The sequence below is a fragment of the Prionailurus bengalensis genome, chromosome C1, assembly GCF_016509475.1.
Source record: "Prionailurus bengalensis isolate Pbe53 chromosome C1, Fcat_Pben_1.1_paternal_pri, whole genome shotgun sequence".
NCBI classification, from domain to species: domain Eukaryota; kingdom Metazoa; phylum Chordata; class Mammalia; order Carnivora; family Felidae; genus Prionailurus; species Prionailurus bengalensis.
This window is the reverse complement of record NC_057345.1, coordinates 201,976,007-202,002,287: the sequence shown is the minus strand read 5'-3', so window position 1 is coordinate 202,002,287 and position 26,281 is coordinate 201,976,007. Positions and strand designations below refer to the sequence as shown.

The following is a 26,281-nucleotide window of genomic DNA, read 5'->3' as shown; positions in this document are numbered from 1 at the left end:
CTGGTTTACCTCTTCCCCTCCACTCCCTCCTCCCTGAGTGTTATTGGAAGGCTGATGTCTCCTTAGCTTCTGTCCGCCTGCCTAGCCACACCCAACTCTCCTCCTGCCCCTCTACCAGCATATATGACCTATGTATGGGTGGACAAGCATGCAAGGATGCCACCAAATGTAATCAGCCACTTTGTTTTTACCCTCAGCAGCTCTGGCAAAAAGACATGGCTGAATCGCTGTTGGGGTGTATCTGAGAATTGCACTCACCTGCTTTCTCCTCATCTTCCACCAGCTGAGTTCATGGGGACTTGGTTCCATTTTGGCATCTCTAAAAGAGGAAGAGTGCAAGAGGGACGAGACTGGGAATGTTTAGGGCCCTAAAGGCACTACGATTTGAGCAACCTCCCATGTTTTTCTACAAGAAAGTGATTCACCAACGGCTGATGGTCAATAACATCAACAGGTCAGCTCCTTGCCCAGGCCCCTCAGACCACAACCCCAGTGCCCTCCACTCAGACGCTCCTTGCCATGCCTTCCTTTGGGCCACTAAATTCGTATTCCCTCCCCAGTGCCCTGCAGTGCTCCCCAGAACCCCCATCTGATCTTGGCCCTGACTCATTGGTGCTGAGTCAACAAAGAAAAGCAGACCCCTCAGGCAGCCGGATGGTGGACCCGGGCCAGAGCCTTGCAAGAGTGGACGGAAGGGCAAGCAGAGGCGGGAACCCATCAATCAGCCTGTCACCGAGTCTTCGCTGAGCACCCCCCACCCTGGGACTTGGTCCCACGCCGACCTGCACAGTGGGGTCCCAGAGGAGGAAGGGGAGAAGACAAGAGTCTTTATTTTGTTGCAACTAAAGATGTGAAGCTGGAGCTCTTTCCTTTTGGGGGTACCCATGCGTACAGCCCACCCTCGCACCCAGGAGCAGGGTTTGGGGACTGATGGTCAAAGCTGCCACGGTGGAGGTTTGGGGAAGGTTGGAAGGGGGCAGCCAGGGTAGGGTTTTGAAGCTGTGTTTCCAAAGCTTTGAAAGGAAGATTAAGATGATGCCAGTTGTTCAGAAGAAAGAGAGAGAGGAAGCAAATGGAAATTATGGGGGGATTTCAAAGCCCCCAAACCCATGGCCTGGGTACTGTTGTTGCCACCAGCCCACAGTCCTCTCCTTGCTGGGTGTTTTTTTAAGAAAAATTCTTAACTCTGAGTTAAAGCATTGTTTTTGAAATGTCCCTGCTAAAACGAACAGACCATGTTACTCTGAGAGTGACCTTGAACTCCGCTGGTACCCAGGATTGCACTGACAGAGAGGGAATGCAGGCCCATGAGAGGTTGAGGGGTGCAGAACATGACTGTGGGTGAGGAGGCTGCTCTTGAGAGTCCCAGAGCCCTAAGAACTGGAATCCTGCCTCAACAACTTACTAGTTGTGTAACTGGAATGGGGGCCGTGACCCAATCCCTCTGAGGCTTGGTTTCCTGCTCTGGAGAAGAGGAGTCAGGCAGCACTTCCCAAGGCCTGTTTTTCTGTTAGGGAAGCGCTAGGTGGGTCCTGAGCGAAGAAAAGCAAGAGCTCATGGTGAGATAGCATGAGGGACATGTCACTTTCTCATTCTCCGAACTCCAGTCTGGAGCAAAACCCGTCTAGGGCTCCCTCTGCCGTCCACTCTCCATACTCACCATCCTCTGTGAAACCTGACCTGCCTGGGTTCCTCAGTCTGGGGCACGGAGCATGCAGGGGCCCTGAATTCATCAGTGTGGTCCTGTTTGTACTTTGCTAACATTATCTCTTGAAAACATTCTTTCCTTTCCTTTCTGTCATACTTCATATTTCCCCTAATTTTATGCCTTTGTCTCGTGCCTGGGTTGGCCCTCCTGTCACCAAAATCCTTTACAACATTCTACTCTCAGAGAACCTCAGTCTCTTTGTCTGTGAAAGAAAGAAAGAAAGAAAGAAAGAAAGAAAGAAAGAAAGAAAGAAAGAAAGAAAGAAAGAAAGAAAAAACATTCTCTGAAGTTTAAGCCAGTAAATGACAGAGGGAAGTTGGATAACATAACTTCTGGGTCCAAAGCTCATCCTTCTTCCCCATTAGTGTCCCCTCTCTGATGTGTGTGACCTTAGACACAACACTCAAGTTCTCTAAGCTTCTTTTTCCTCATCTGTAAGAAGGGGAAACAATCATTCTAACCCCATGAGTTTGGTGTGAGAAGAAGGGGAAACAATGAGGGAGGAAAGGAGAATTGGCAATAGAAAGAACATGGTCAACACTCGCTATGATCTTAAAGTATGGTGTCTTCAAGTAACTGGAAGAAACTCAGCATGGCTGGTGCTTACAGAGGAAACAGGACATCACCACAGACAAGGTTGGAAAGGTAATCAGGAGTCAAGTCATGAAGAGCCTCATAAAATATGGTCCCACAGCTGCACAGTGCAGGGCTGTGGTGAGGACTGACTGTGTCTATACAGGTCAAGCCCCTTAGAACACAGCCAGGCTCACAGCAAGGTGCATGCTTACGTATTCCTAAGAAAACCTTCCCACTGTTAATCATGACTTAGAAACTAAAGCAGGGAAATTTATGAGAACAGCCTTGAGTTGATGAGTTAAAAAACAGATGCTTGGGAGGGAAAGATTTAAAAGGCTTAGAAAAAAGGAACATCAGGAAAGAGAAGACCCTCATGTCATCTGTATAATACCAGCCTTTGCATCTTAGCAAACCACACCATTTAGTGTGTGCACATGCACACATGCACACACACACACACACACACACACACACAGCTCCCTCTCCAGAGGGAAGTCTCTCTCCCACTGGCTCCTGTCCAAGTCATACTTCTACTGAGCATCCCATTGGCTCTGCCCAGTGGTGGCACCATCAGGGTGTCTCCCTGCATCAGTGTAACCTTTTGACCCACTTTTTGGGGGGCCGCGCTCTCACTTAGCTTCCCCCATTGGTTCATGTCCTCAGTGCTCTAGTTACTCAATTACAAAGCCCAGTGTTTTATGACAGTGTATTTAATACTTTCCTCCTTTACTGACCTTTTTAAAGGAAAAAAAAAATTCTTGACTCTGAAACTGTGGTTAGGGCCCTGCACACCCCAGATTGAGAAGTGCTTGATAAATAAAATCTTATTCAATTCAATTCAATTCAATTCAATTCAATTCAATGTATTTTGACGATGCATTACCAATGAAGTTTTGTTTTTACAACTGGTAAAAACTATTTTTAATATTATTAGCAAAATGGAAATACTAATATTTTCCCTTCAAACTAGAAGATCATAGAAAATATACCCAAGTCCATCTTAATTATATATTATATTAGTGGGTTGTTTGTCTCAAAAGACCTTTCATTAACAACTCCTTTTGGTCTCTCTCATTTTTTTTTTAAATTTTTTACTTTTGGCTTGGTCACATCATGCCATTCTGGAAATTTAAAAATAACTTGGTACTTACTTAACTGTAATTTTGCACAAGCTCTTCACTATTTCATATATGCCCTCAAGATGAATCTCCCAAACCTTACTTGTCCATGTATGTTACTTTCTTCTAATATGCTGTATCACCCCCTAGCGTTACGTATGATGTTCTGCAGCCAATACATGCTGACCAATTTCTCTGCTTTGTGGAAGGAATAAATATCATCTGCAGATGAGTACTGTTCTGATTTACAGGTTAGATTCCCAAAGAATATATGTAAATCCATTGGGTTCTAATGCCAAAGTACATTATATAAACCTTCAAAAATATCCAAAGAACTAGTGACTGTATGTGACACCTTACAAAGATTGTTTTCTGGTCAATACACAAAACACTAATAGAGTGATATACGTGCCAAGTGATTATTGTTTTCCCCTTGTTGACATTTTTAGGGATACTTCCATGTTTAATGCCAAAGCAGAAAACAAATGGAGTGGCAGGCTTTAGTAACAGAGAACAAAACATAGACATGAGGGTGGCTCTAGTTCAGATTGAAAGATTTTTTTTCTTAATAATTAGCATCTATTATGTCTTGAGCTCTGAAACATTTGTTATTTTAAGTTTTCACTTCATAGAAATATCTATTATTTAGAAATTAACTAATTCCTATGTTTTCTAGCTTATATTGATTCCAACTTGCTGGATCTTCTTGGTCAACTGGCATTGACTTTGTAGACTTTATCAGTTCTCCTTAATTTTCTCTAGTTGGTGTTTCCCTAAGTTCTTCAAGTAATTCTTCAATCTGTTCCTCAAGAAGTTCAGAGCATCATCACCTACATCACCTACGTATGTAGTGTTTTATACCTTCCTCAATGGCCCAGAAATGCTGGAAAAAATGTGCACATTTTTTTTCTGTATGTTTTAGGATACCGTAGTCTCCCCTTGTCTGAAGTCCGGCTTCCCAGTTTGTTACCCACAGTCACCTGTGGTCTGGAAGCAGATGATCCTTCTCCAGGTGTATGGTCAGAAGATCAGTAGTAGGCTAACGCTAGATCACAATGTCTACGTCCTCACCTCACTTCATCTCATCAGGTAGACAGTTTATCATCTCATATCATCACAAAAGAGTGAGTACAGTGACCAAATTCACACGATTTTTATTATGGTATATTGTCATAATTGTTCTACTTTATTACATTGTTGTTAACCTCTTATTGTGCCTAATTTGTCAATTAAACTGAATCACAGGTACATATGTTTAGGAAAAAACAGTTTATATAGGATTCAGCATTATCCAGTTTCAGGCACCTAGTGGTGGGGGCGGTTCTTGGAAAGTATCCCCCTACTGTATACAGGTCCCTCTTTGTCTCTAGAAATCCTTTCCTGCATTAAAATCCACTTTGTCAAATATTAATGTAGCTTTTATTTCATGGATTAGTATTTGCAGCTTATATCTCTTTTCATTCTTTTACTCTAAACCCTTCTGTATCTTTAGTTTTTGTGTATCTGGATCCTTATATCATTTATAATTCCCTATTCTTTAGGTCTGTCTTTCCTTAACCTTGATACTTTGTGTATGTAACCTAACTTGACTATCTTTTGATTGAAGCATTTAGTCTGTTTGTGTGTATATATATATACACCTTACCACGTACCATTTGTCCTACTTGTTCTTTCTTATCCCCTCTGAGTGCTTGTTAATTCTATTTCCACTGTACTGTTGGTTATACATTATTTTCTATTCTTTTAATGATTACTAGAGATTACAACATGTATTTGATTTGTAGTTTGACCTCTTCCTGAACAATGCAAGAGCCTTATAACATTTTAACACTATTTACCCTCTTTCTTGACCTATAATATATGCTGTTGCTTTAATACATTTTAATATTACCCCCCAAATTATTATTATGTATAGTCTACAGTCACTTGTATTTACTTAGTTTTCCTTTTTGTTGACTTTCAATCTTTCCTCCATCTTCAAGTCTCCTCAGATTACTCTCTGTCCAATCGGTGGCTTTGCAGTAATAAAAGCTCTCAGTGGTTTGTTTGAAATTGTACTTTGCCTTCATATTTTAAGGATATGGTGACTGGATACAGAATTTGACAAACTTTATAGATATATATCTATTATCTTGTAGAGTCTATTGTTAAGAAATCACCTGCCTTAGAAGCACCTGGTTGGCTCAGCTAGTGGAACATGCAACTCTTGATCTTGAGGTTGTGGATTTGAGCCCCACGTTGGGTGTAGAGATTTCTTTTAAAAAAGTCTACTTCCTTAGTGCTTTTTCTCTCCTAGCTTCTTTTAAGATGTTCCTTTTGTCTTTGATATTTATAATACTGTGATATTCTTAGGTGTGATTTTTTTTTTGTATTTATTTTGCATAAAAGCTTACAGGGATCCTTAAATCTGCAGCTTTCTATTTTTGTAATTGGTTTTGGAAAATTCTTAGCCATTATCACCCCTCCTCTTTTTCTCCTTCTGGCCTCCAATTACACATGTATTAGAACTCTTCGTTGTATCTCCTTTGTCTCTTACACTTATTTGTTCCTTTCCTTTGTTTTTTTGTGCTCCTTTCTGGATATTTTCTTTTGATTTATCTTCTAGTCACTGATTATCTCTTAATCTGCATCTCATTCGCCGTTAAGTCCATCTGTGCGTGGAGTTCTAATTTTAGTTATTAAATCTTTCAGTATAAGAATAGTCTTGTTATGTTTATTTATTCATTTTGGAGAGAGAGCATGAGCAGAGGAGGGGCAGAGAGAGACAGAGAGAATCCAAAGCAGGCTCCACGCTGCCAGCACAAACCTGATGTGGGATTTGAACTCACGAACCATGAGATCATGACCTGAGCTGAAATCAAGAATCAGACACTGAACCAACTGAGCCACCCAGGCAACCCAAGAATAGCCCTTTTTTGGTAATGAAATTCTTAGTCTTGCCTTTTATTTCCTTGTCTATATTAAGCAGTTATTTTTAAATCAGTGTCTAACAACTCTATTATTTGGATACCCTGTGGGTCTTTCTCAGCTGTCTATTGTTTCTCTTGGTTTTTTGTTTTCTTATTTGTTTTTTATTTTTTTAGTAATCTCTACACCCAACATGGGGCTCAAACTCAAGACCCCACAATCAACAGCTGCATGCTCTCCCAAATGAGTCAGCGAAGTTCCTCTCTTGGTTTTTTAAATTAAACTCTCTTGTCTCCGTGTATACTTGGTTACTTCTACTTGGGTGCCAGACTTCATATATAAAAAAGTGTAGAGATACCTTGAAGTTTAGGGTATCTTTTCTTTTCCCAGCGAGGATCTACATTTGCTTCTTGTAGGCAGATAAGGCACTAGTAATTCTAAATTAACTAAATCCAACCATTATGTGATTTGGAAGTCATCTTCAATCCCTGTGAGGGCTTATTTCTTGTTCACTTCTCTCAGGGTGTAACCACTGGAGTCCTACTCCACAGTGGGATCTTACCAAATTAAAGGAAGAGCTACTACCAAGGCAAGAACTGGGGCAACTTCAGGAAATCTTAGAGGCAGCAATTCATGGTCTTACTTCCACTAAAAGACTCAATTCCAACTAGCCATCTGTGTGTGTGACACTGCACAATTTAGAAATTCCCAGAAATAATTTGGTCAGTTATACCAGTTTGTATCACGTGACATCCTTCTGTGGCCAAGGGAAAGGATCCTGCTATTGGTAACCCTGCTATAACCAACAGAATGGAGGAGGTAAGTTGCTAAAAAAATGAGATTTCGGGAAACAAAAATAATATGTCTTAATATATAACATAAGAGGGAAGAATAATAGAGGACACAGGATAGGGAACAAATTTGGAGGAGAATATGATTTCAGCTCCAGAAATGTCAAAACAGGTCATTGTGAAACACCTGATTTGGTCAGGGTCCTGGCACAAGACAGATGGGATGTTCAAGTGGAGTAATTGAGCAGAGCTGAATAAAGGGACTAAGGTCAACCTTGTGGGCAGGGTTAAGAGAAATCAATAATGGAGGAAGCCCTCCAGGACCAGTAACAATGGGGAGACATTACCACTTTAGGCCTGCAGGATTAAGGGGAGAAGAGTGGTGCTAAATCTCAGAAAGAGAATCTGTAGACATAAGCAAAGAGCCACCTAACGGCTGACTCTTCAGGCCACTATACCTGAAGCAGCTCTGCAAGGAGGAGCAGGGAAAATAAATTTCGTGACTACTTTCTTCTCACCTGCCACGTCTTCTGCCAGTGTCTCCTTTTACTGGACCTACCCAGAAGCCAGAGAACAAGGGAACCCACTACTACAGCCCACATAGGGCAGAGAATCTCCTGGAGCACAGAGCTGGGCAGTAAAAGTGATGTATCTGGAGAAACTCCTTTCTAGCTTACTGGTACAGTGGCATAAAGAGCCCAAAGTAATTCAAGATTTCAATTTAAATAGAACTAAGGTTACGTTCCCTGGAAGAAACATTACTTCCTTAGGCACTACAATCTCCAAACTCAAGGTCGCAAGCAAGGGAAGCAAAAATGCCTTCGATGGGTCAGCTGGCACAATTCTCAATGGAGTCCCACTTGATCCATGCATCCTGACCATGGGGGTGGGAAGCATCATATACTGTGTCTTTTAGGATGGTATCTAGCTTCATAATGAGTTAACCTCCAGCTGGTTCCATAGCTAAGCCTTTGGCAGACCTAAGCCTACTAAGCAAGCTGTCTCTGGATAACGGGGTGTATGGTAAAAATTATTTCCGTAAGTATGAGCCAGTTGGTGTAATTTCTTCACTTCCTTCTCTGTCATACTGTATGGGATACAGTGATGGATAAGGCATTCTGCCAAGTCCACGAAGGGTGATGCTAGCAGACCTACTGTAGGCAACAAAGAAAAATCTTAATATATAACATAAGAGGCAACAAAATCCTCGCCCATAATACACGTCTTCCTTAAGAAGACAAATGGCTGACTTGGAAGGTATCTAACGTCATCACTTGCTAAATGGTACCCTTAAGGAATGGGGCCATATTAGGACTTAGCACTGGCCTCCCTTGTCGCAGTTTGCCACTCAGCAGAGGCAACAGCCAGGTCACTGTTGGCCAGGGGAAATCTATCCTTTTGAGCTCATATGCAGGCTCAATCTCTGCTATCATGATTGTTTTGTTCCGGTGCCTACTGAACAAGCACCAAGGTAGTGGCTGGCGAAAACAGATGACAGACAACCACAGAAAGCGTTCTTATTTATCTAGCTAGTGAGAGCAATATGCATAGTAGATATTTTCTGGTGGGCATTTACATGGATAAAACATCATCAACTCTATTCATTCTAAAAATTCTATCAGCATATCTTTCCCTTTAACTAACATCCTTGTCACCAATCTTTGATTCCTGTTCTTCCCACCTCTCTGACTAGCTGGCCATTGTCTAAGCCCACTGCCTGGAGAAAGAAAAGACTCTGGAACAGGTTTAAGTTGTGGCCCAAGTTGTTCTGCTACTTAGTCTCTATGACCTAGCAAATCCAAAGATTCCATTTGAGAATAGAACGCTACTGAACACAGCTGATTCTATCTATATCTATATCTATATCTATATCTATATCTATATCTATCTATATCTGTATCTATGTAAACATCAAGTTTACAATGGGTAGTTTAAGTTGCACAGAATTATCTATGATGTATTTTCAGGCATTCTGCCAGGGCCCACTAGCAAACAAGAGACACCTTTCAAATGGATAATAGATGTTAACAGAAGTCACTAATCCCAAACCTCCAGTGTACTATGATTCTTCTTTTGGAGCATCATAAAACATCTCTTCCACTAATACTTCCAGTCTATTCGAATTTGATAGGTCATAGACTAAGTAACAAAGTGACGTGGACCTGCCCCAAAGTCCTTTCTTTCTCCACTCTCTCTCAAAACTGATAGCCTTACAGGTTGCTCCACAAACGGGACAGAGAAGCACATCTAAACGTGTTTTGCCTCTGAAATCCAAAGAGATCCAACATTATGCCCCTCTCAGTTGGGGATGTCTAAGGCGAAGAAATTTGTCTATCACTTCAGAAACAATTTCTCTATCACTTCAGAAACTATTCCAAAGATGACCTACATCACTATATACATGTCTTCTAAGCCATATAAGGATCACAATACATCCTGACCTCTCAGTCCAATTATTGTGTCATTAGTGCAATGGATCAACATGATCAAGATTCTGCAGGATTAGGACAGAGGACATGTGACTTGATAACTCTGAAGTAAAACAATAAAAGTATACTGCCATCCATGTAACATGACGGCAAACTAATTTTGATTACATTGCTGATAGGCATGATGGGAAAACATCAGCTAGGTTAACAGCAGTATGTCAGGGCCAGACATGTTGATTTTCTCCAATATAGAACTGCATTCAGAATCATAACTGAAATTGGTTATGATAATGAGACCATTGCTTATGACAATTTCAGTTGTTTGGTGGTACCATTAATCTGTGATTCCCCGGGGATTCTTTATTTTACTATCTTGGTGTTATGTGTTGGGGGCAGGGAGAAAGCACAATTTCTACAGGTTTATAGCATTTGACAATTTCCAAACCTAATAGCCCTTCCTCCCCTGGCCAAGGGACAGTTGAAAAGACTTCACCGTTTACTAAGTCTATCTAGTCCCATACTACATCCTGAGAAGGGGGTAAAAACCATAGAATGGAGTCATCATTCCATTACCCACTGACCACTCAATCCAAGACATGATCTATCATCGGACCTCCAAAAGCTCCTTCTCTGACCGTGGCCAATGTTGTAGTGCTCTTCCAGGAGTTGTGATTTGCAAGGTGGTTTGAAAGACAGAATTCCAATGTTACTTTCAAATTAGATGGTTTAGGAAGAACACAATTCAAATGACAATTGAAGTTTGATGTTAAAGACACCTTCCCTCCTAAAATTATAGCCAATCTGATTCCCTTTTGGAGTTTTGCTGTTGTGTGGTCTTGGTGAGACTGTCTACTAAGGTGCTAGGGGATGGAAATATAACCCCAATTAGGCCAATTAGATGCTTTCTTCAGGTTTTTCACTCCTAAATACTGTCAAAAAGACAAAACACAGATCTGATCCGCCCACAGGGGACTCCTTAAAGGGATGGTTTCTCAGCATCTCCCATTGATAACTGAAGAAAAGATGCCCTGGTTTCTTTCCCTTACAAACTTGGGCCTTTTTCTTCTATCCTGACACACTCTATTATCCTCCAGTAATCTCTCTTCTGCTTCCATTAGCCTGAGTCAGTCTGGATGCACACATCTAAAGAACTCTAGCTGAAACAAGTGGGAATTGGGGCAGCCCTGTGATCCTGGCAGCAGGGAGCCCATGAACTTTTCTAGAAGCTTAGTGCTTTGCCTTAGTGTTAACTCAGCTCCTGTATCATTTGACTCAAACTCTCTGAAGAGAGTTGACTGGTTCCATTTACTCTATCGGTTGTCCATCCCTTTTCCCACAGTGGTTGGGGCAATCCTTTTATGGTTCTTACGCAAATGCAGTCACTCCTGAACTTGTTTTCCCCACAGGCTGGAGTAAGCTGACAAGTGACTAAGTCATCTACAATTAGACTAAAATACCCATGGAAAGCACCTGGAAAAGATATTGCTGGAAACTTATCACAAATGTGCTACAACTTAAACCATGACAAGTTCACAGGGACACCATATGTGGATTGAAGACAAAAGAGCAAAATAAACCCTCCCCCTACAGAGAGTATCACAAGAGCCTCCAAAAATTTAACCATAAGAGTGCTCCATATTACTGGCATGTCACGTGGCCATGTACACATCACGGGGGCATACGTGCACGCACACAGTGTGACACTGGCTTCCTATTTTCAAAGGTCTTGTTTTAGTCCCCTCTTTCCTCCTGAACCAAAACTGTACATTAGAAGAGATTCCTCAGGGGCGCCTGGGTGGCTCAGTTGGTTGAGCGTCCGACTTCAGCTCAGGTTATGATCTCACAGTTTGTGGGTTCGAGCCCCGCATCGGGCTCTGTGCTGACAGCTCAGAGCCTGGAGCCTGCTTCCGATTCTGTGTCTCCCTCTCTCTGTTCCTCCCCTGCTCGTGCTCTCTCTCTCAAAAATAAATAAACTAAAAAACAACTAAAAAATTTTTTTTTAAAAAAAGAAGAGATTCCTCAGCCTGAACCTCACATCTTAACTCTTCTTTCTAACACAGGCAGTTTCCCTCTGGCCTCTGCCCTGACACCCTCACTCAAACAGCACCAGTGTCCCAAGGACTCCTCTCCAAGATCTGGGGCCCCACCTACCCTGGGTTCCTGGACCTTAACATGGACAGTATCTGGAACCAAAATTACCTCATTTGTTTGAAGGAAATGCCATTAGATCGATTTTACAGATGAGGAAACAAGTTCAAAAAAGGGGTAAACTTGCCCAAGGTCACTACCTAATAAGAAATATAAACTACTTCTGCCCCTAGTCCATGTTCTTAACCACTAAGCTATATGGACTTTCTTCTTTTTATCCTTTCTAGTTGTTTCCAAATAAAATTTAGAAACATTTTGTAGAGCTCTTTAGAAAAATTCATTTTGACTGGAATTGCCATACACATATGCACACAGACATGTACTCACTACATGTAACTTTGAAACACTCTTGGTTTTCCACACCAGTAAGTTTTAAGTGTAATGAGGCACGTTGTTTCACCCCTGCTAGTGAGCAGGGTCACCGGCAATCCTGTCTCTTCCCTATTTCAGGGAATGGTTGATACACGCTGATCTAATGGTCTCCACCCTCTAACTAACCACCGCCCCCCCTCCCTCCCAGCTTCTGCATTGGCTGAACCACAAGAATATCTGTGGGTCTTCCCCGTGTCAGGCGTACTATCCCCTGTCCTGACACTGCTCTCAGGGCTCTCTGACCTACAGGGTTGACCATGGCACATGCATTTGACCCGACTTGTTTTGACTGATACATCCCAGAATACATAAATCAGTTTCCCTGCCCTGTTTTCAGTTTTGGCCCTAAGTGCTATCAACTACAAAATGGCTTTTGGTTTTCCTAAGAATGTAAATACGGAAAAACTTCTAACTTTGTATGGACAGCTAGGTTCTGGTTTCTACATTTCAAAACTGCTGATGTTATTCCCCATCGTAGCTGGGCCCTCCTAAAATCTATTCTCAGCCCCAGATCTCAGCTCCAGGATTTGGTCTCTAGGCCTATTATTCTTAAGTAGTTCCCATCCCTCATCTGTAAGCCCAAAACAAAACTTTCAATTAGATGTGCTATTTTGGCTTTCTGGCTACCTGTGCACTTATCACAGCACACAAAAATATTTACGATATGAGTTAGCCTGTAAGTTTAGTGAGGAACACCTGCCTTATTCACCTTTACATCCTGATGCAGGCAAACGAATTGAAATCAGTTCTGGGAGTCACTGTGCAAATTGGGGCAGCCTGGACTGGGGGTCCTGCGCTGAGATGTTTCAAAGCCTTATGAAAAATGTTTGGGTCACTCAAAATGTCCTACTATACCCAAATTTACCAGGAGACGTAGTTAGGTATGGGGGCGATGGGCCTCATCATATATAAAATCAGGATTGCTGATAAAAGTAGTAAAGCTCTGGAAGCGTCCAGTCCTGTCCCTGCTCACGGTAATCATTTACCGGTTTACTTGGAGTATACATCAGATGCAGTGTCAGTCTGGTTGTAAGTTTCAGCAAGCTGCTAGATGGGAACATGGAGCATCGCTGTACGTTCGCGGACATCGTGCAGTTGTACACAGAGGTGTCATTTCGTGGCGTGAATCAATGCAATAATGTGAGGTACAAACCCATAGATCAAAAGTTCTGAAAGAGAGCCAGGGGGTAGAGTTGCTCTGTTAAGAGTAAAATGAAGGTGGAGATCTTTAATCTATGAAGAGGCAGATTAAGAAACATACTTTTGAGCTCATAAGCCAGTATAATCAAGTGGGAAAAACATGGACTAAGAAGTCAGAAACCTAATTTTCAGCCCTACCTCCGCCACCTACTGTAACTTTATCAAACTATTTCCTTATCCACAAAATATATACTATGTCAACAGCCTCCTAACTGGCCTCTATGTCCCCAATCTACTCTTCAACTATCATAAAAACCATGTTAAAATAAAAAAGTTCCAGGATTATCAACTCTGTAGCCAGCAAAGCGAGTGTTCAAATCCCAGCTCCACCATTTACAAGTTACGTAACTTTCTCATGTGTAAATGGGGATATTACCTACTTTTCCTAAAGTTGTCGTGGGATTAAATGATACACAGTACCTAAGACTACTCAAGCCTGACAAATGTTAAACATTACCTCACTGATTACAAAATTCTAATGGTTCTCTATTACATCCAGAATCACATCCAAATTCCCAAAGTAACAACACAGAAAGTCTTCAAATGAGATCCTGAGTCAGCAGCCCTAGCTCCCATCACCTACTCCATTCTGCTACCAGGAGTTGTTCAGGAAACTGAAGCACAGGTTAAGTAACATAGATCACATAACTACCCGAGCAGTTTGGCTGAGTATGGTGCCTATTAACCCCAAGCACCTCACGTTTGTTCAACTCCCACGATGCAAAATCAGGGGATTCTGGAGACCTGTGCCAAACATTTCCAGGTCGTCTGAAAATCCTGATTTATCAATCTTGGTCCTATCTGTACTGGCCCAGAGTACTCCGTTTCAGAATACAAAATCACCTCAGTTATAGGCACCATTGTCACAAAAATGAGAGCCACACATTTACTCATCAAATACTTAAGCCTGCTATGTGCAAGGAATTATACTAGGTACCGGGGATACAATAATGAACAAAACTGTTGGGGGCAACAGTAACACAAACCTATAGTTAGCGCTATGGATCTAACAGGAGCTTGACACAAGTACATTATTGCCCTGAGGTAACATTCATGCCAGAGCCAATGCTGAAGTGGAGGGAAAAAAAATCTGTGCACAGGTGTTACAGAGAACTTAAGATATTTAGTAATGGGCCAAAGAGAGTTAAGGGCAGTCCATGAAGATCCACAAAGATTTGTACTCTGTCCAAGGACAGAGGGAATCCATATTTTTATCACATCAGATTTGGGTTCCCAAAGAATCACTGTCTTCGAAGTGTACACAGACATACCTGTTAGGAGGCAAAGGAATCCTTACCACACATGGCAGCTTAGACAGGGCTGAGAAAAGGCAAACTGGCAAAACTGGCAGAGAACTACAGAATTCTCAAGTAAAGGGGAAAAAGGTTACATCATAACCATGACCTATTCACAACTCTTGGAACTTCATTGTTTATTAGTGAGACAGACGATGTAGATCAGCTTGAGCGCTTCAATCCTGTCAATCCTCTACGCAAACTGAAAAATGGAGAATGGTGTGGAATTTTGCAAAATTTGCTCTAAAATTGTTCCGTGTTATTTTCTGCAGATGCTGATACAATGTGTGGTAAGACAAAACACCCAGAAGTCAGGAGGCAATACATACCATCCTATCTTTAGAAACAAAACAAAACAAAACAAAACTAACTGATCTAAAGACAAAAGTCTGCACAACTTGAACTAATGTACCTCAAAGAAGTTGAACTGGCAAGGATACACGCATAGAAAGCGAAGATGCATACCTAATCTCTAAGACTCATATTTTTGTCACATGTCATCTGACTACAGAAAAATGCGCTATGATGATAACCCACCTCAGCACCCTTTTCCAAGAAAATTAGGATTTTTAATTTCCAAGTCTTCTGAGAGCAAAATTAATGCAACACTAATTGGAACATCTAATTAATAAATTTAACAATACGCCAAAGTAATTTTGTTATATAAATTAACCCATTTATTATAGGCTAGCAATGTTTCAAATGGTGAAGCTTCTACTGGTCTTTCAACTCCTTCAGTCTTCTGATGGCCGACTTTACTGTGACAGCAGAAGTGGTGCTGGAAAGAAAAACAGAAGTTGGTTCCAACACAGCTACACTAACATGTGAAATGGCATAGTAGTAAATCCCGCCTTTTAACAGTACAATCTTTTTTTTTTTTTCAACGTTTATTTATTTTTTGGGGGACAGAGAGAGACAGAGCATGAACAGGGGATGGGCAGAGAGAGAGGGAGACACAGAATTGGAAACAGGCTCCAGGCTCCGAGCCATCAGCCCAGAGCCTGACGTGGGGCTCGAACTCCCGAACCGCGAGATCGTGACCTGGCTAAAGTCGGACGCTTAACCGACTGCGCCACCCAGGCGCCCCTAACAGTATAATCTTAACGAGGATGGCATCCTTGAACAATGAGTCTTGTCTTCAGGCTCTTGCAGGATTAGACAGGCAATTTAATTTCATGCATCTCATTTATCAAGCAGCACAAAAAAGGAACAGGGAGGAATGAATGGTTGCAAGAGGCTGACCTAAACTCAGGAAAAGGGAATGGACAGAATGCCAGAAGAAACTAATAAACTGTTAAGATGGTATAATACATTAGAAATATCAAGAAAACAATGTCAAAATAGGTAGAATAGAATAAAGCATATTTTGGAAAGACGGCTATTAAAATGACTACAAAAGTTACACCTAAAGATTCAGGAACTTTATCTGGAAAACCCATAACCATCACATACGGTGGGCACAGGAACTTTATCATCACAACCAAGACAGCACCCTAGTCTCCACTTTCCTTCTTGCCCTCATAAAATCCCCACAAGACACATATATAAAAACTATCATTTCAACACTTTTCAGTATTTTACACTGCTGCAATTTTGCAATTTTTGCTTTTCATTTTTTAAGTAAGCTCCATGCCCAGCGCAGGGCTTGAAGTCAACAACCCTGAGATCAAGAGTCAGAAGCTTAACTGACTGAGCCACCTATGCACCCACACACCATTGTTTTAAATCAACATAAAGTTAAAACTTCAATTCTTTGGGGCGCCTGGGTGGCTCAGTCAGTTGAGCGTCCGACTTCGGCTCAGGTCATGATCTCGTGGTTTGTGGGTTCAAGCCCTCCATCGGGCTCTGAGCTGACAGCTGAGCCTGGAGCCTGCTTCGGAATCTGTGTCTCTCTCTCTCAGAAATAAACGTTAAAAAAAAAAATCAGTTCCTCAACCACACTAGTCTTATCATTTTATATGTAGGCGGCTAGTGTATTGACATCTCGCGTCTACGTACTGGCTAAAGGAAGAACACATCAGCCTTCAGGGAAGGCAATGCATTCCAAGATTAGAGGCCTTCGACGGCGGCTTCAATTCCCAGAAATGGATTAACTTGAATCCACTCAATCAATAACTAGCACAGACAGATATATCTCAGCAGTATCACGGGGCACTTGTCAGGGCCCAGCCAATTCTGTTTAGGACGGCAAAGGCGTAGTGGTGCAGGAGGCCTCGTGATTCCAGATACAGTGACGAGCTAAGTGACCTAATTTTTATAAAAACAGCTTGCATTACAAGTCAAGCTTCAGTATGCACCCAGTCTTGCTAATGGGCTTACAGTATCATAGCGCTCAGTGAGGACCCTTAGGACCCTATACAATTCTAAAGTCAGACTTTATTTCAGTAGTTTTGTTTCTATACCTTAAATAACTGAACATAAACCACAGCTCTCAAGGAGTCGTGGAAGACACAAAAGCACACTCACTTTCTCAGTCTCCTAGAGAGTTAAAATTAGCCCATTCAGCCTCAAACCTGAATTCTGCCGTGACCCACACACTTGCAAATGCCACAAAGAAATGGACTCACTTGTAGGTCCAGGCACCACCCGCTACGGTTTTCATGCAGGAACCACAATGCCAGATCCCCACAGCTCGTCTTTTCATCTTGGTCTGTAAAAGAGAATCAATTTTCCCTGTGAACCAATGAAGTCTTTTATCTCGCACACATCCAGGTGTCTGATTTTCATTAGGAAATCCAAGCTGATGCACTGTTACGAGATTATGTGTGTTTCTAATACCCTTAAGTCCTCTAATGCAAAATTTGCATTCCTCATGGTGCCTTATGGCCAGTGATGTGACAGACCCCCTCCATCTTCTCCCAAAACAGTACTTCTGCACCCCACAAAATTTTAGGGAACCCCAGTAGACAAAACGGGCACAATCATTTCCCCCAACGCAGGTCTGGTGTGGGCTGGGGCTCCGTGTCAAGTTTTACCCTTTGGTTCTCAAAAAGCATTTTGCAAAATCCACAGGTATCAACAATACCCTAACGTCCCGTAACTGATCAGCAAACGTCAGCACGCGCAAATCTAACTGCTCAGCAACTCAGAATCGGCACACGGTTTACAAACTTCCTTCACGAGAGGGCTCACTTCGGAAGAAAGCCTTCCCCTCCCTCCCCCCACCATACACCGACCGCCTTACCTTGCCACAAAAGGAGCAAGTGTACTTGGCGTGCTGGCTTATTTCAATCTTCTTCACCATTTTCCTGAGGGAGGCACCATAACGGGTCCCGTATTTACCGACAATTCCGACCTTCTTGGTGCGTTTAGCCTGTTAGGAGTTGAGAGAGAAACCAACCATGTTAGGACCCGGGACGGAGACCTTGCCCCCGCCAAACCCCTTTCCTCCAATCACCCAGCCTCCGCCTGTGACCTAGCTCCCCCTCATTCCATCCCTGCAAAACCAGGACCCAGAGCGGACCCGATGCTCCCACGGCACTCTGTTAACCCGGCCCGGAGAGGCCAGGCGCCACCAAATCGCCCCCGCCCCTCCGCCCCGGTCGGCGTCCCAGCGGGGCGGCGAAGGCACGGAAGCCAAGGACGACGCAGGGCAGGGCGGGTAAGCAGAGGCCGAGCTAGGGCGAAGAAACCAAGAAAAGGTCAGATGCGAGCGGATAGAACTCCAGGCCTCAGCTGCACCAACACTCACCATGTCGCCGCAAACTAGGCCCGAGCCCAGAGAGGAAGAGACTCACTGCGCAAGCGCGGTTTTAGGCGAGCGGGCGGAAGTGGCGAATGGGAGGCCCAGCTAGGAACTGAACTCTATGCTCCGGAGGTTTCCTCGCCCCGGAAGCCTCCCGGGGAGTGTGGCAAGACGTCTTCTCGCCGCCAGGGTTGCCCTGATTCGCAGATTGTGGCAACAAACGAAGCACGCCTCACACATCCACGTTATCTTACACGTGTGTTACAAAGTCCTGCAAGGCAGGTACGATTTCCTCCATTGTACGGACAAGGGAAGGTTCCGATTTTAAGTGACTTGCTCGCTGGCATTTGGCTTACAGAAGTGCTTAAAGTTTATGAACTGCTTTCTGCATTATACCTTCTAAAAATCGTGGGCCCCGTGCAGGTGGCTGGCAAAATGGGGAATAACGAGACTCCATTCTCAGAATTTCAGCCCAGCCAGGAGACGGTCATGGGACCACATTCACCAGTCATAAAATTGCAAACTGACGATAGCTCTGAAGGAGGTTTTTCCTATGATCCTTTTGAAATCAGAACAGTCGTTTTCTGCATTAGTAGGATAAAGAGAGGATATCTTGTGTAATGGTTAGAAACATAGGTCTGGGTTCAAAGCAGGACTCTGCTACTTAACCCTTGTGGGAACTCTTGACAAATTATTTTGCTTTTTCTTCATCAGTTTCTTCAAGTGTACCATCTGGATAATTATAATACCTACCTTAGAAGTTGTTGTGAAGAGTCAGTGAATTAAATGCATGAAAAGTGTTTGCCACAGTGCCTACAACATACCAAACACTATACAGTTGTAACTATTACCATTATTATTCCAGGTGAAGAAACTAAGATTCAGAGAAGTTAAGTAACTTGCCCAAGGTCACATAGCAATAGGCAGTGAAACTAGAACTCAAATCCAGGTCTGCCTGATCCTCCAGTCAGTTCTCTCAATTATTAGCATGTATCACACCAAGTCATAATATTTAGTGCACTGAAAACTCATAACAGAAAATGTACTTAACTTGTAATTAGGTCTCTGGCACTTGGTCCAAACCAGACTCTGCGACTACCTTGTGGGATGACACTTTTGGTTAGCCACAGTCCCTACATGGCCTGGAGAACCACCTCCCTGCCTCTCAGCAGTGACCAACTCTACAATGAGGTACTGGACTTGATGATCTCCAAGCTGGACACTGAGGCCCAGAGAGGTCATATGACTTGCCCAATAAAAGACTTCCAGATCAGTGTTCTGTCTACTATATCACAAGCTTCAAGCTGTTTCCTTGGCTGCTTTTTCAATCCTATTTTCTGTTCAGGGGTCAACAACATCTGCTTTCTACTTTCCCTTAAAAATATGCGCATCTCTTTTTTCCTTAAGTTTTTTTTTTTTTTTTTTTTTTTTTAGCTTGGGCACAATGAAACTATTCTAGTCATGGCTACTGCTACCTGAGGCCCACTGGGGGAATAGGATGTGCTCAAAATCTCCCCGTTCCACCACAGGCTCCATGTACCCTCTACCCCTTTAGGTGGAAGAATCTCGAGGGGCTGAGGGAGCAAGCCTCTCCTCCCTCAGGAGAGAAATGCACTGCATTTGGGGGATGATTTCTGGAAACCTCCACCAAAACTATGCCCTGCTTCTAGAAAACTATAAATTAAAGCAAAAATACATTCCTAGTGGTGCAAACAAATGGGACTGGTGGAAGAAGGGTTGAGAAACAAACACTGCAATGGTCCGTCTCTTCCTGTCTGTGTCTGCAGGCTGGCCCTGGGTGAGGTATAAGCAGGGCCAGCCTTGCCCGGGAGCGGCCCACACTGAGGTGAGCCCTCCCGGGCTGGCTCGACAGCTTAGTTCAGATCATCATTTAGCAAACTGACCATCTTCCCACGCCATCCCCTGTGTAGCTGCCTAGACTCTGGCCTTCAGGGGGTCTGAGAGACAGCAAGAGAAGACAGAATCCATGAGTAAGAATGCGATAGAGTGGCTGAAAATGAGACACTCCATAGTAGGAGGAAATTGTTCATGCCCAGAGCAATTTTGTTAAAACTGAACAACTCTCTTTAAATAGCAAGCTTGAGGGTGTACAAATAAGGCTCTCGTGAAATCAGGTCTAAGTGGCTTCAGAGAACTGTGCACAAAGTCTCAATTTGTCTTATCTGTGGGCTAATAAATCTCCATTCCCCTCAGACGACCACCAGGTGTAGAGATTAATATGTACCCATAAAAGTCTCAGTAAAAATCTCTGCTGAGTCACCCCTGCTCCTCAGGAACAATCAAAATTCACTCTGGCCTTTATTTATTTATTTATTTATTTATTTATTTATTTATTTAACGTTTATTTATTTTTGAGACAGAGAGAGGCAGACCATGAACGGGGGAGGGTCAGAGAGAGGGAGACATAGAATCTGAAACAGGCTCCAGGCTCTGAGCTGTCAGCACAGAGCCCAACGCGGGGCTCGAACTCACGGACCACGAGATCATGACCTGAGCTGAAGTCGGCCGCTTAACCGACTGAGCCACCCAGGCGCCCCAACACTCTGGCCTTTAGAAAAGGAAGTTAAAAGTTGCCTCTAGAGGAGAGTTCTTTTAGCCGTTGAGCCAACCAGTTCTCTTTGGGGCATATGGAACCTTTTATTCTTGAAAGAAATCTGGGGTTCAAGCGTCATCCCCAGTTTATCTCATGCTGGAGACCAGAAGGGTTTATCCTGGAGTCCCAGGCTCCACGCTGTTCCTTCGCTTCGTGTCTAAAGAGCTCTCGCTTGCCCTTCACTGAAGTGCCTGGTGGCCACGGACAAGAGACAAGTCTGCAAAGAATGTCAAGAGCCCTGTGGGTCAACCTCTACACCAGGCAGGGGATTCAGCAAGGGGAAGGTGAGCCCTGCCAAGGTCAAGTCCTTAACACCTAAAAAGAACCAGGTGTCCAAAATGGGTTCAGCATGTGGATTCATTCCCTCCTCTCTTCTTTCCACAAACATCATCCTAGTTGTTTGCTTTTTTTTTTTTTTTTTTAATTTTTAAAGTAATCTCTACACTCAATATGGGGCTCAAACTCACAACCTTAAGATCAAGAGTTGCATGCTCCACGACTGAGCCAGCCCGGCCTCCCTAGTTGTTTGCTTTTTGTTTTAAATGGACATTTCACGGGGCGTTGACACAGGTAATGCATCCATCAGGATGGGAGTTACTTGGCGACTTTTGAAAGAGATAAGGTCAATCAGTATGAAACAATGGCCAAATATATTATGTGAAATGAGCCATTTTTAGTATGAAATGTTTGATACAATTTTTGTGAAAACAATTCTATGTATATTCATATATCTATATGCATAGGGAATAAATTACCAAAGGCTCTATCCCAAATTGTTTATATTGGTTACTACCTGTAGGAAGTAGGGCTAGGAATAGGAGGAATGAGAATGGAGGGCTTTCATTTTTTTACTTACATATTTTTAGATTAATTTTTATATCAAATTTATAACAGTGAAAAGAAGGCAGTGCAGACACTGAATGAAGGGACAGTCTTTTCAATAAGTGATTTTGAGGGGCGTCTGACTGGCTCAGTTGGTTAAGCGTCTGACTCTTGGTTTCTGTTTGGTCATGACCTCCACAGGTCATGACCTCCACGGTTCATGAGTTCAAGCTCTGCGTCAGGGCTCACGGTGCAGAGCCTGCTTGGGATTGTCTCTCCCCCTCTCTCTCTGCCCCTGCCCTGCTCGTGGGCTCTCTCTCTCTCAAAATAAATACATAAACTTAGAAGCAAAATATGACACCGAGAAACTGCATATTCATGTGGAAAAAAATTAATCCCGACCTTACCTTGCTCCCTGTACAAAAATAAACTGCAATTGGATTGTAGATCTAAGCATTAAGAGCAAAATAAATAAATAAATAAAGCTTCTAGAACATACTATATTCACAACCTTGGGGTTATGGTTACATGAGGGTTTATTTTGTAATATTTTGTTAAGCTGTAAATTTATTTTACGAGCTCTTTTGTGTATATTTCACCCCAAAAGGGGGGGATTAAGAACAAAGAGGAAGAGTCCGTGGCACTCAATAAATCATGTGAATGGGGGGGGGGGATGTGGGGGCAGAGGGTGTTGTAAAACCAGGTAACTGTTGGCCGTCATAATATCCCAAATACTGTGACTCACAGGCTTCTCGGTGTTTTCTGCTGTGATTAGGAATCCATTTCCTTCACTGGGACCTCACAGGAAAACACAAAACCAAAATAACACCTATGTATGAGAGAATACTCCAACAAACTCTCTTTAAGCTTCCGTGCCATTTGTTTTTAACTTTGTAATCCTGTGTTGGTAAGAAGTGAGAGGATAGGCTAGGAAATAAGGTTGGACTTCTTTCCATCCCTTTTATAGTTTAAAGTTGCCTTTATTTTGAGAGCGAGGGAGAGAACCCCAAACAGGCTCTGCACTGTCAGCACAGAGCCCATCGTGGGGCTTGAACTCATGAACTGTGAGATCATGACCTGAGCCGAGATCAAGAGTAGGACGCTTAATCGACTGAGCCAGCCAGATGTTCCTCCCTCTTACAGTTTAAATGTCACCTAAAAAGAGCTTCAGAAAGGGTCAGGATTCCAATAGACAAGAATGCACAGACAAGGCAAAACCTAAGAGTCAGCGGTGAGGGGAAGGCGCCGCCAGCTGGGTTTCTTAGCTCTCCCTCTGACCTAGAAAAAGGCCCGTGGGAAGCCAAGAAGGAAAAGACCCAGTAATTCAAATACAAATGGATCAAGGCTCACAGGATCCCTCGCTCCCTCTAGTCTTCCTGATGCCAGCCTGGAGGCAGAAATTAACCAGGGTCACTCAGGGAATAATGGCCCTGGTGAGGGGAGGCAGAGCCTACTCCAGGGGGCCTAGGGGGCCCTGAGGGCACCACCGATGGCAGGGGCAGGAAGTGGGATGAGATGGGCCCAGATTTTTTTATTACCGCTGACATTTCCAGAAAACACAGTGGATGGTGGCAGGTGTGTTTGGACTGAGCTGTGAAGCAAAGGAGGAAAAGGAATTAGTGTGGAAATCCTTCCTTGAACCCAAAGGCATCCAGTCTCCATGAGTAAGTCTAAGTGTCTTTTCTGAACCACACAGTAATGGCTGAACTGTCCTCAACAAAGTTTCAAGGCACCTTTGGGATGGTATAACTTAGAATATACAGGCTTCATGGTGTCAATAGAATTTGCTTTGGAGGGCCTCAGGGGCATCTCAGAGACAGTTCTTCTGCAGAGCAGCTGAAACGGAGATTTAACTAGGGGCTTCTAATGGAGGTTCAACAGGCCATATTTGTTAAGACGATGGAGAAATGGTGGTTTCAAACATGCACACCAAGTTGTAAGGACCAAGGGCAAACCTTCCCAATAGCAGGCATTGCTCTGACACCTTTTGCAGCATCTCGAGGGCCACCAGGCCACGAGGTGAACAAAACAGGGATTTATTAATTTAACAATGCTCGGGAATTCTAAACAACACTGCATATATATATACATATATCTATATATCTATATCTATATATGTATATGTGTATATGTATATGTATATATACACATATATAGATACAGATGTAGATATAGATATCTATATATCTATATATCTATATATATATATTTGGGACAAAGTTAGAGTAAACTTTAGATAGACCCAATACTTATCCTCTGTAAGCTTCCAACAGGTCACCGTCACTATTATAGAAAAACTGGTACAGCTAACAAAATTTAAAAATAAAACAGAGAGCTGGAAGTGAGAGTAAAAGACCACTTCAAGTGGCCTAGATGAGAGCCCGGACAAGCATCCTCTCTCAGGCCTCTGACTCTGAATTTTCTCTAGATAACACTGGGTCGTTCTTGTTTCAGGAAGGAAGGAGGAAACCAAAGGCCTAATTATCTATGGAGATGTGGCACCACCACAGGGCTCCTCATGGCAGGAGAAGCCGGCGGAATGCAGCTAATCTCCACAGTCCTCAGAAAGACGGGAGAAGCAACTCAGGCCCCTTAGACACAGATGTTTGGGCTGGATTTCCTGAGGAGCTCTGACCCGGCAGAGAAGCTCACAGCCAGAGATCAACACAATAATTAATAGGAGGCTCAGTCATCAAATGCCAGGTTTGACCGAGGAAGGCAGAAAGTCAGTATCCTCCCCATTATTTCCCAAGGCCAGAGCCTTACACGGGACATGGCCCCACAGTCCCGATGGTACTGACAGGTCAGTATGCCTGACTGCCCCTGGACAGCAGTGAAGGTGCTTGGGCGGCTGTCAGAGCTCCCTCTCTCAATTGGAGCTGTCTAGAAGCCCAGGAAAGGGGTTGAAAGGCACAAGAAAGTGGTGCATTCCAGTTTCTAGCTTGAGCAGAGTTAGCTGTGAACCCACAGGGAGGCCAGCTCAGGTTCACAGCCAGGGCTGAGCCCCTCAGGAAGGGAGCCACTCGGTAAACTGCTCACAGACCCTCCAGAGCACCACTGAGGCTCCGGCTGTATGAGCCGGGCCCCTGCCCTAGGGTGGGCTCTGGAGGGGGTGGGCTGGCGGGGGGTCCTGCCCTGCCTCTCCCTAGCTGGGACTCCCTTGGCTTGGTTTCTGCATCTGCACAATGAAAATATAACTACCTTCCTCCAAGATGGGGTTCACTGTGTCAAAATGTGTCGTGTTTGGCCCAGCGCCTGGCACCTAGCCAACAGCACAGAAGCGAAAACAGTCCAAGTCCAACGAACAAATGCACGCACAATCGAGCTGGAACACCTTAGGCATCTGGCATTGCTACTAAGAAAATTGGGCTAGCTCTAAACTTCACTTAAATCTGGCCCACTGTCCTTCAGTAATACTGATTAAAGCCCCAACTCCTTCCTTTTTGAAGCACTTTTTCTTAATATTTATTTATTTTTGAGAGAGAGAGAGCGAGTGAGAGAGAGAGAGCGTGTACAGGGGTAGGGGAGGGCAGAGAGAAATGGAGACAGAGAATCCAAAGCAGGCTCTGCACTATCAGCACAAAGCCAGACATGGGGCTCAAACCCACGAACTGTGAGATCATAACCTGAGCCGAGGTTGGACGTTCAACCAACTGAACCACCCCCGGCCACTCCTGAAACACTTAAAAAAAAAAAAAAAAAGTTTATTTGAGAGAGAGAGAGAGCACAAGCTGGGGAGGGGTAGAGAGTGGGGGTGGTGGGGGGCTGGTGGGAGGTGGGGACAAAGGATCCGAAGAGGGCTCTGTGCTGACAGTGGAGAGCCTGAGGTGGGGCTCAAACTCATGAACGGTGAGATCACGACCTGAGCCGAAGTCAGATGCTTCACCGACTGAGCCCCCCAGGTGCCACTTAAACACTTTTTAAAATCCCTTCCTGGACACCCATTTTCTTTGTCCCTCTCTTTGCTGCTTGGTCTCCTTTATCTTCTTCCCAACCCTAAATGTTGGAGTGCTCTGGGGTCAGTCAGATCTGCTTTTTTCCTGAAGCCACCTTACCTGCTTGGTGGTCTCATCCAGCCCCAAGACTATAATAAACACCACTAAATCTGGTGAGGGCAGAATTCACAGCTCTTGTTGTGACTTTCCCCTGCTGGAGACTCAAATCCTACAGCCTACGGAACATCACCACTTGGATCTTGCCCCAAGTTGCGTTTTCCAGGAACACACAGAGTTTGGGGTACAGCGTGTGTATTAGAGATCAGTGTCTGTGAAAGGAAGGGGAGGAAACAGTGTGGCCAGAAGGAGGTGAACTGGAGCCTCAGACAGCCCAGTGCCCAGTGGGCAGTTCTGCAGCGAATACTACTAACCAGAGATGTCCAAGGGGCCCAGTGTTCGTGCCCACCTTGTTCAGTCACCGATGCTGGGTGCCCTAGGAAGGGTGTAACCTCAGACAAAGTGGCTTTCTGTGGGCCAGCACCAACCAGAAGCTGTGGCCTGGTGCAGGCTAGTCGTGCTCCTTGGAGCTGGGCAGCAAGCTTCCCTCCTGGAAGGCATCTTCATCTCAAACTCAACAAGTCCATGACCAAACCCTTGACTTTGCCCTGCCCCCCCACCCCG

General features: G+C 43.8%; 1 protein-coding gene across 1 annotated transcript; it reads right to left on the bottom strand.

Moving 5' to 3' along the window:
• Positions 1-15,198: 15,198 nt before the first annotated feature.
• Positions 15,199-18,368, bottom strand: RPL37A (ribosomal protein L37a). The gene is made up of 4 exons (XM_043577771.1): positions 18,236-18,368; positions 17,729-17,857; positions 17,112-17,194; positions 15,199-15,322 (listed from the first exon to the last, which is right to left on the bottom strand). Exons 1-4 carry the CDS (start codon positions 18,236-18,238, stop codon positions 15,259-15,261), a joined length of 279 nt encoding a protein of 92 aa, XP_043433706.1. The 5' UTR covers positions 18,239-18,368; the 3' UTR covers positions 15,199-15,258.
• Positions 18,369-26,281: the final 7,913 nt, after the last annotated feature.

Coding starts and splice junctions, on each gene's coding strand:
- RPL37A (XM_043577771.1), bottom strand. Junction 17,195..17,728: donor CTTGCTCCTTTTGTGGCAAG/GTAAGGCGGTCG, acceptor TCTCTTTTACAG/ACCAAGATGAAAAGACGAGC. Junction 15,323..17,111: donor GGTGGTGCCTGGACCTACAA/GTGAGTCCATTT, acceptor TTTTCTTTCCAG/CACCACTTCTGCTGTCACAG.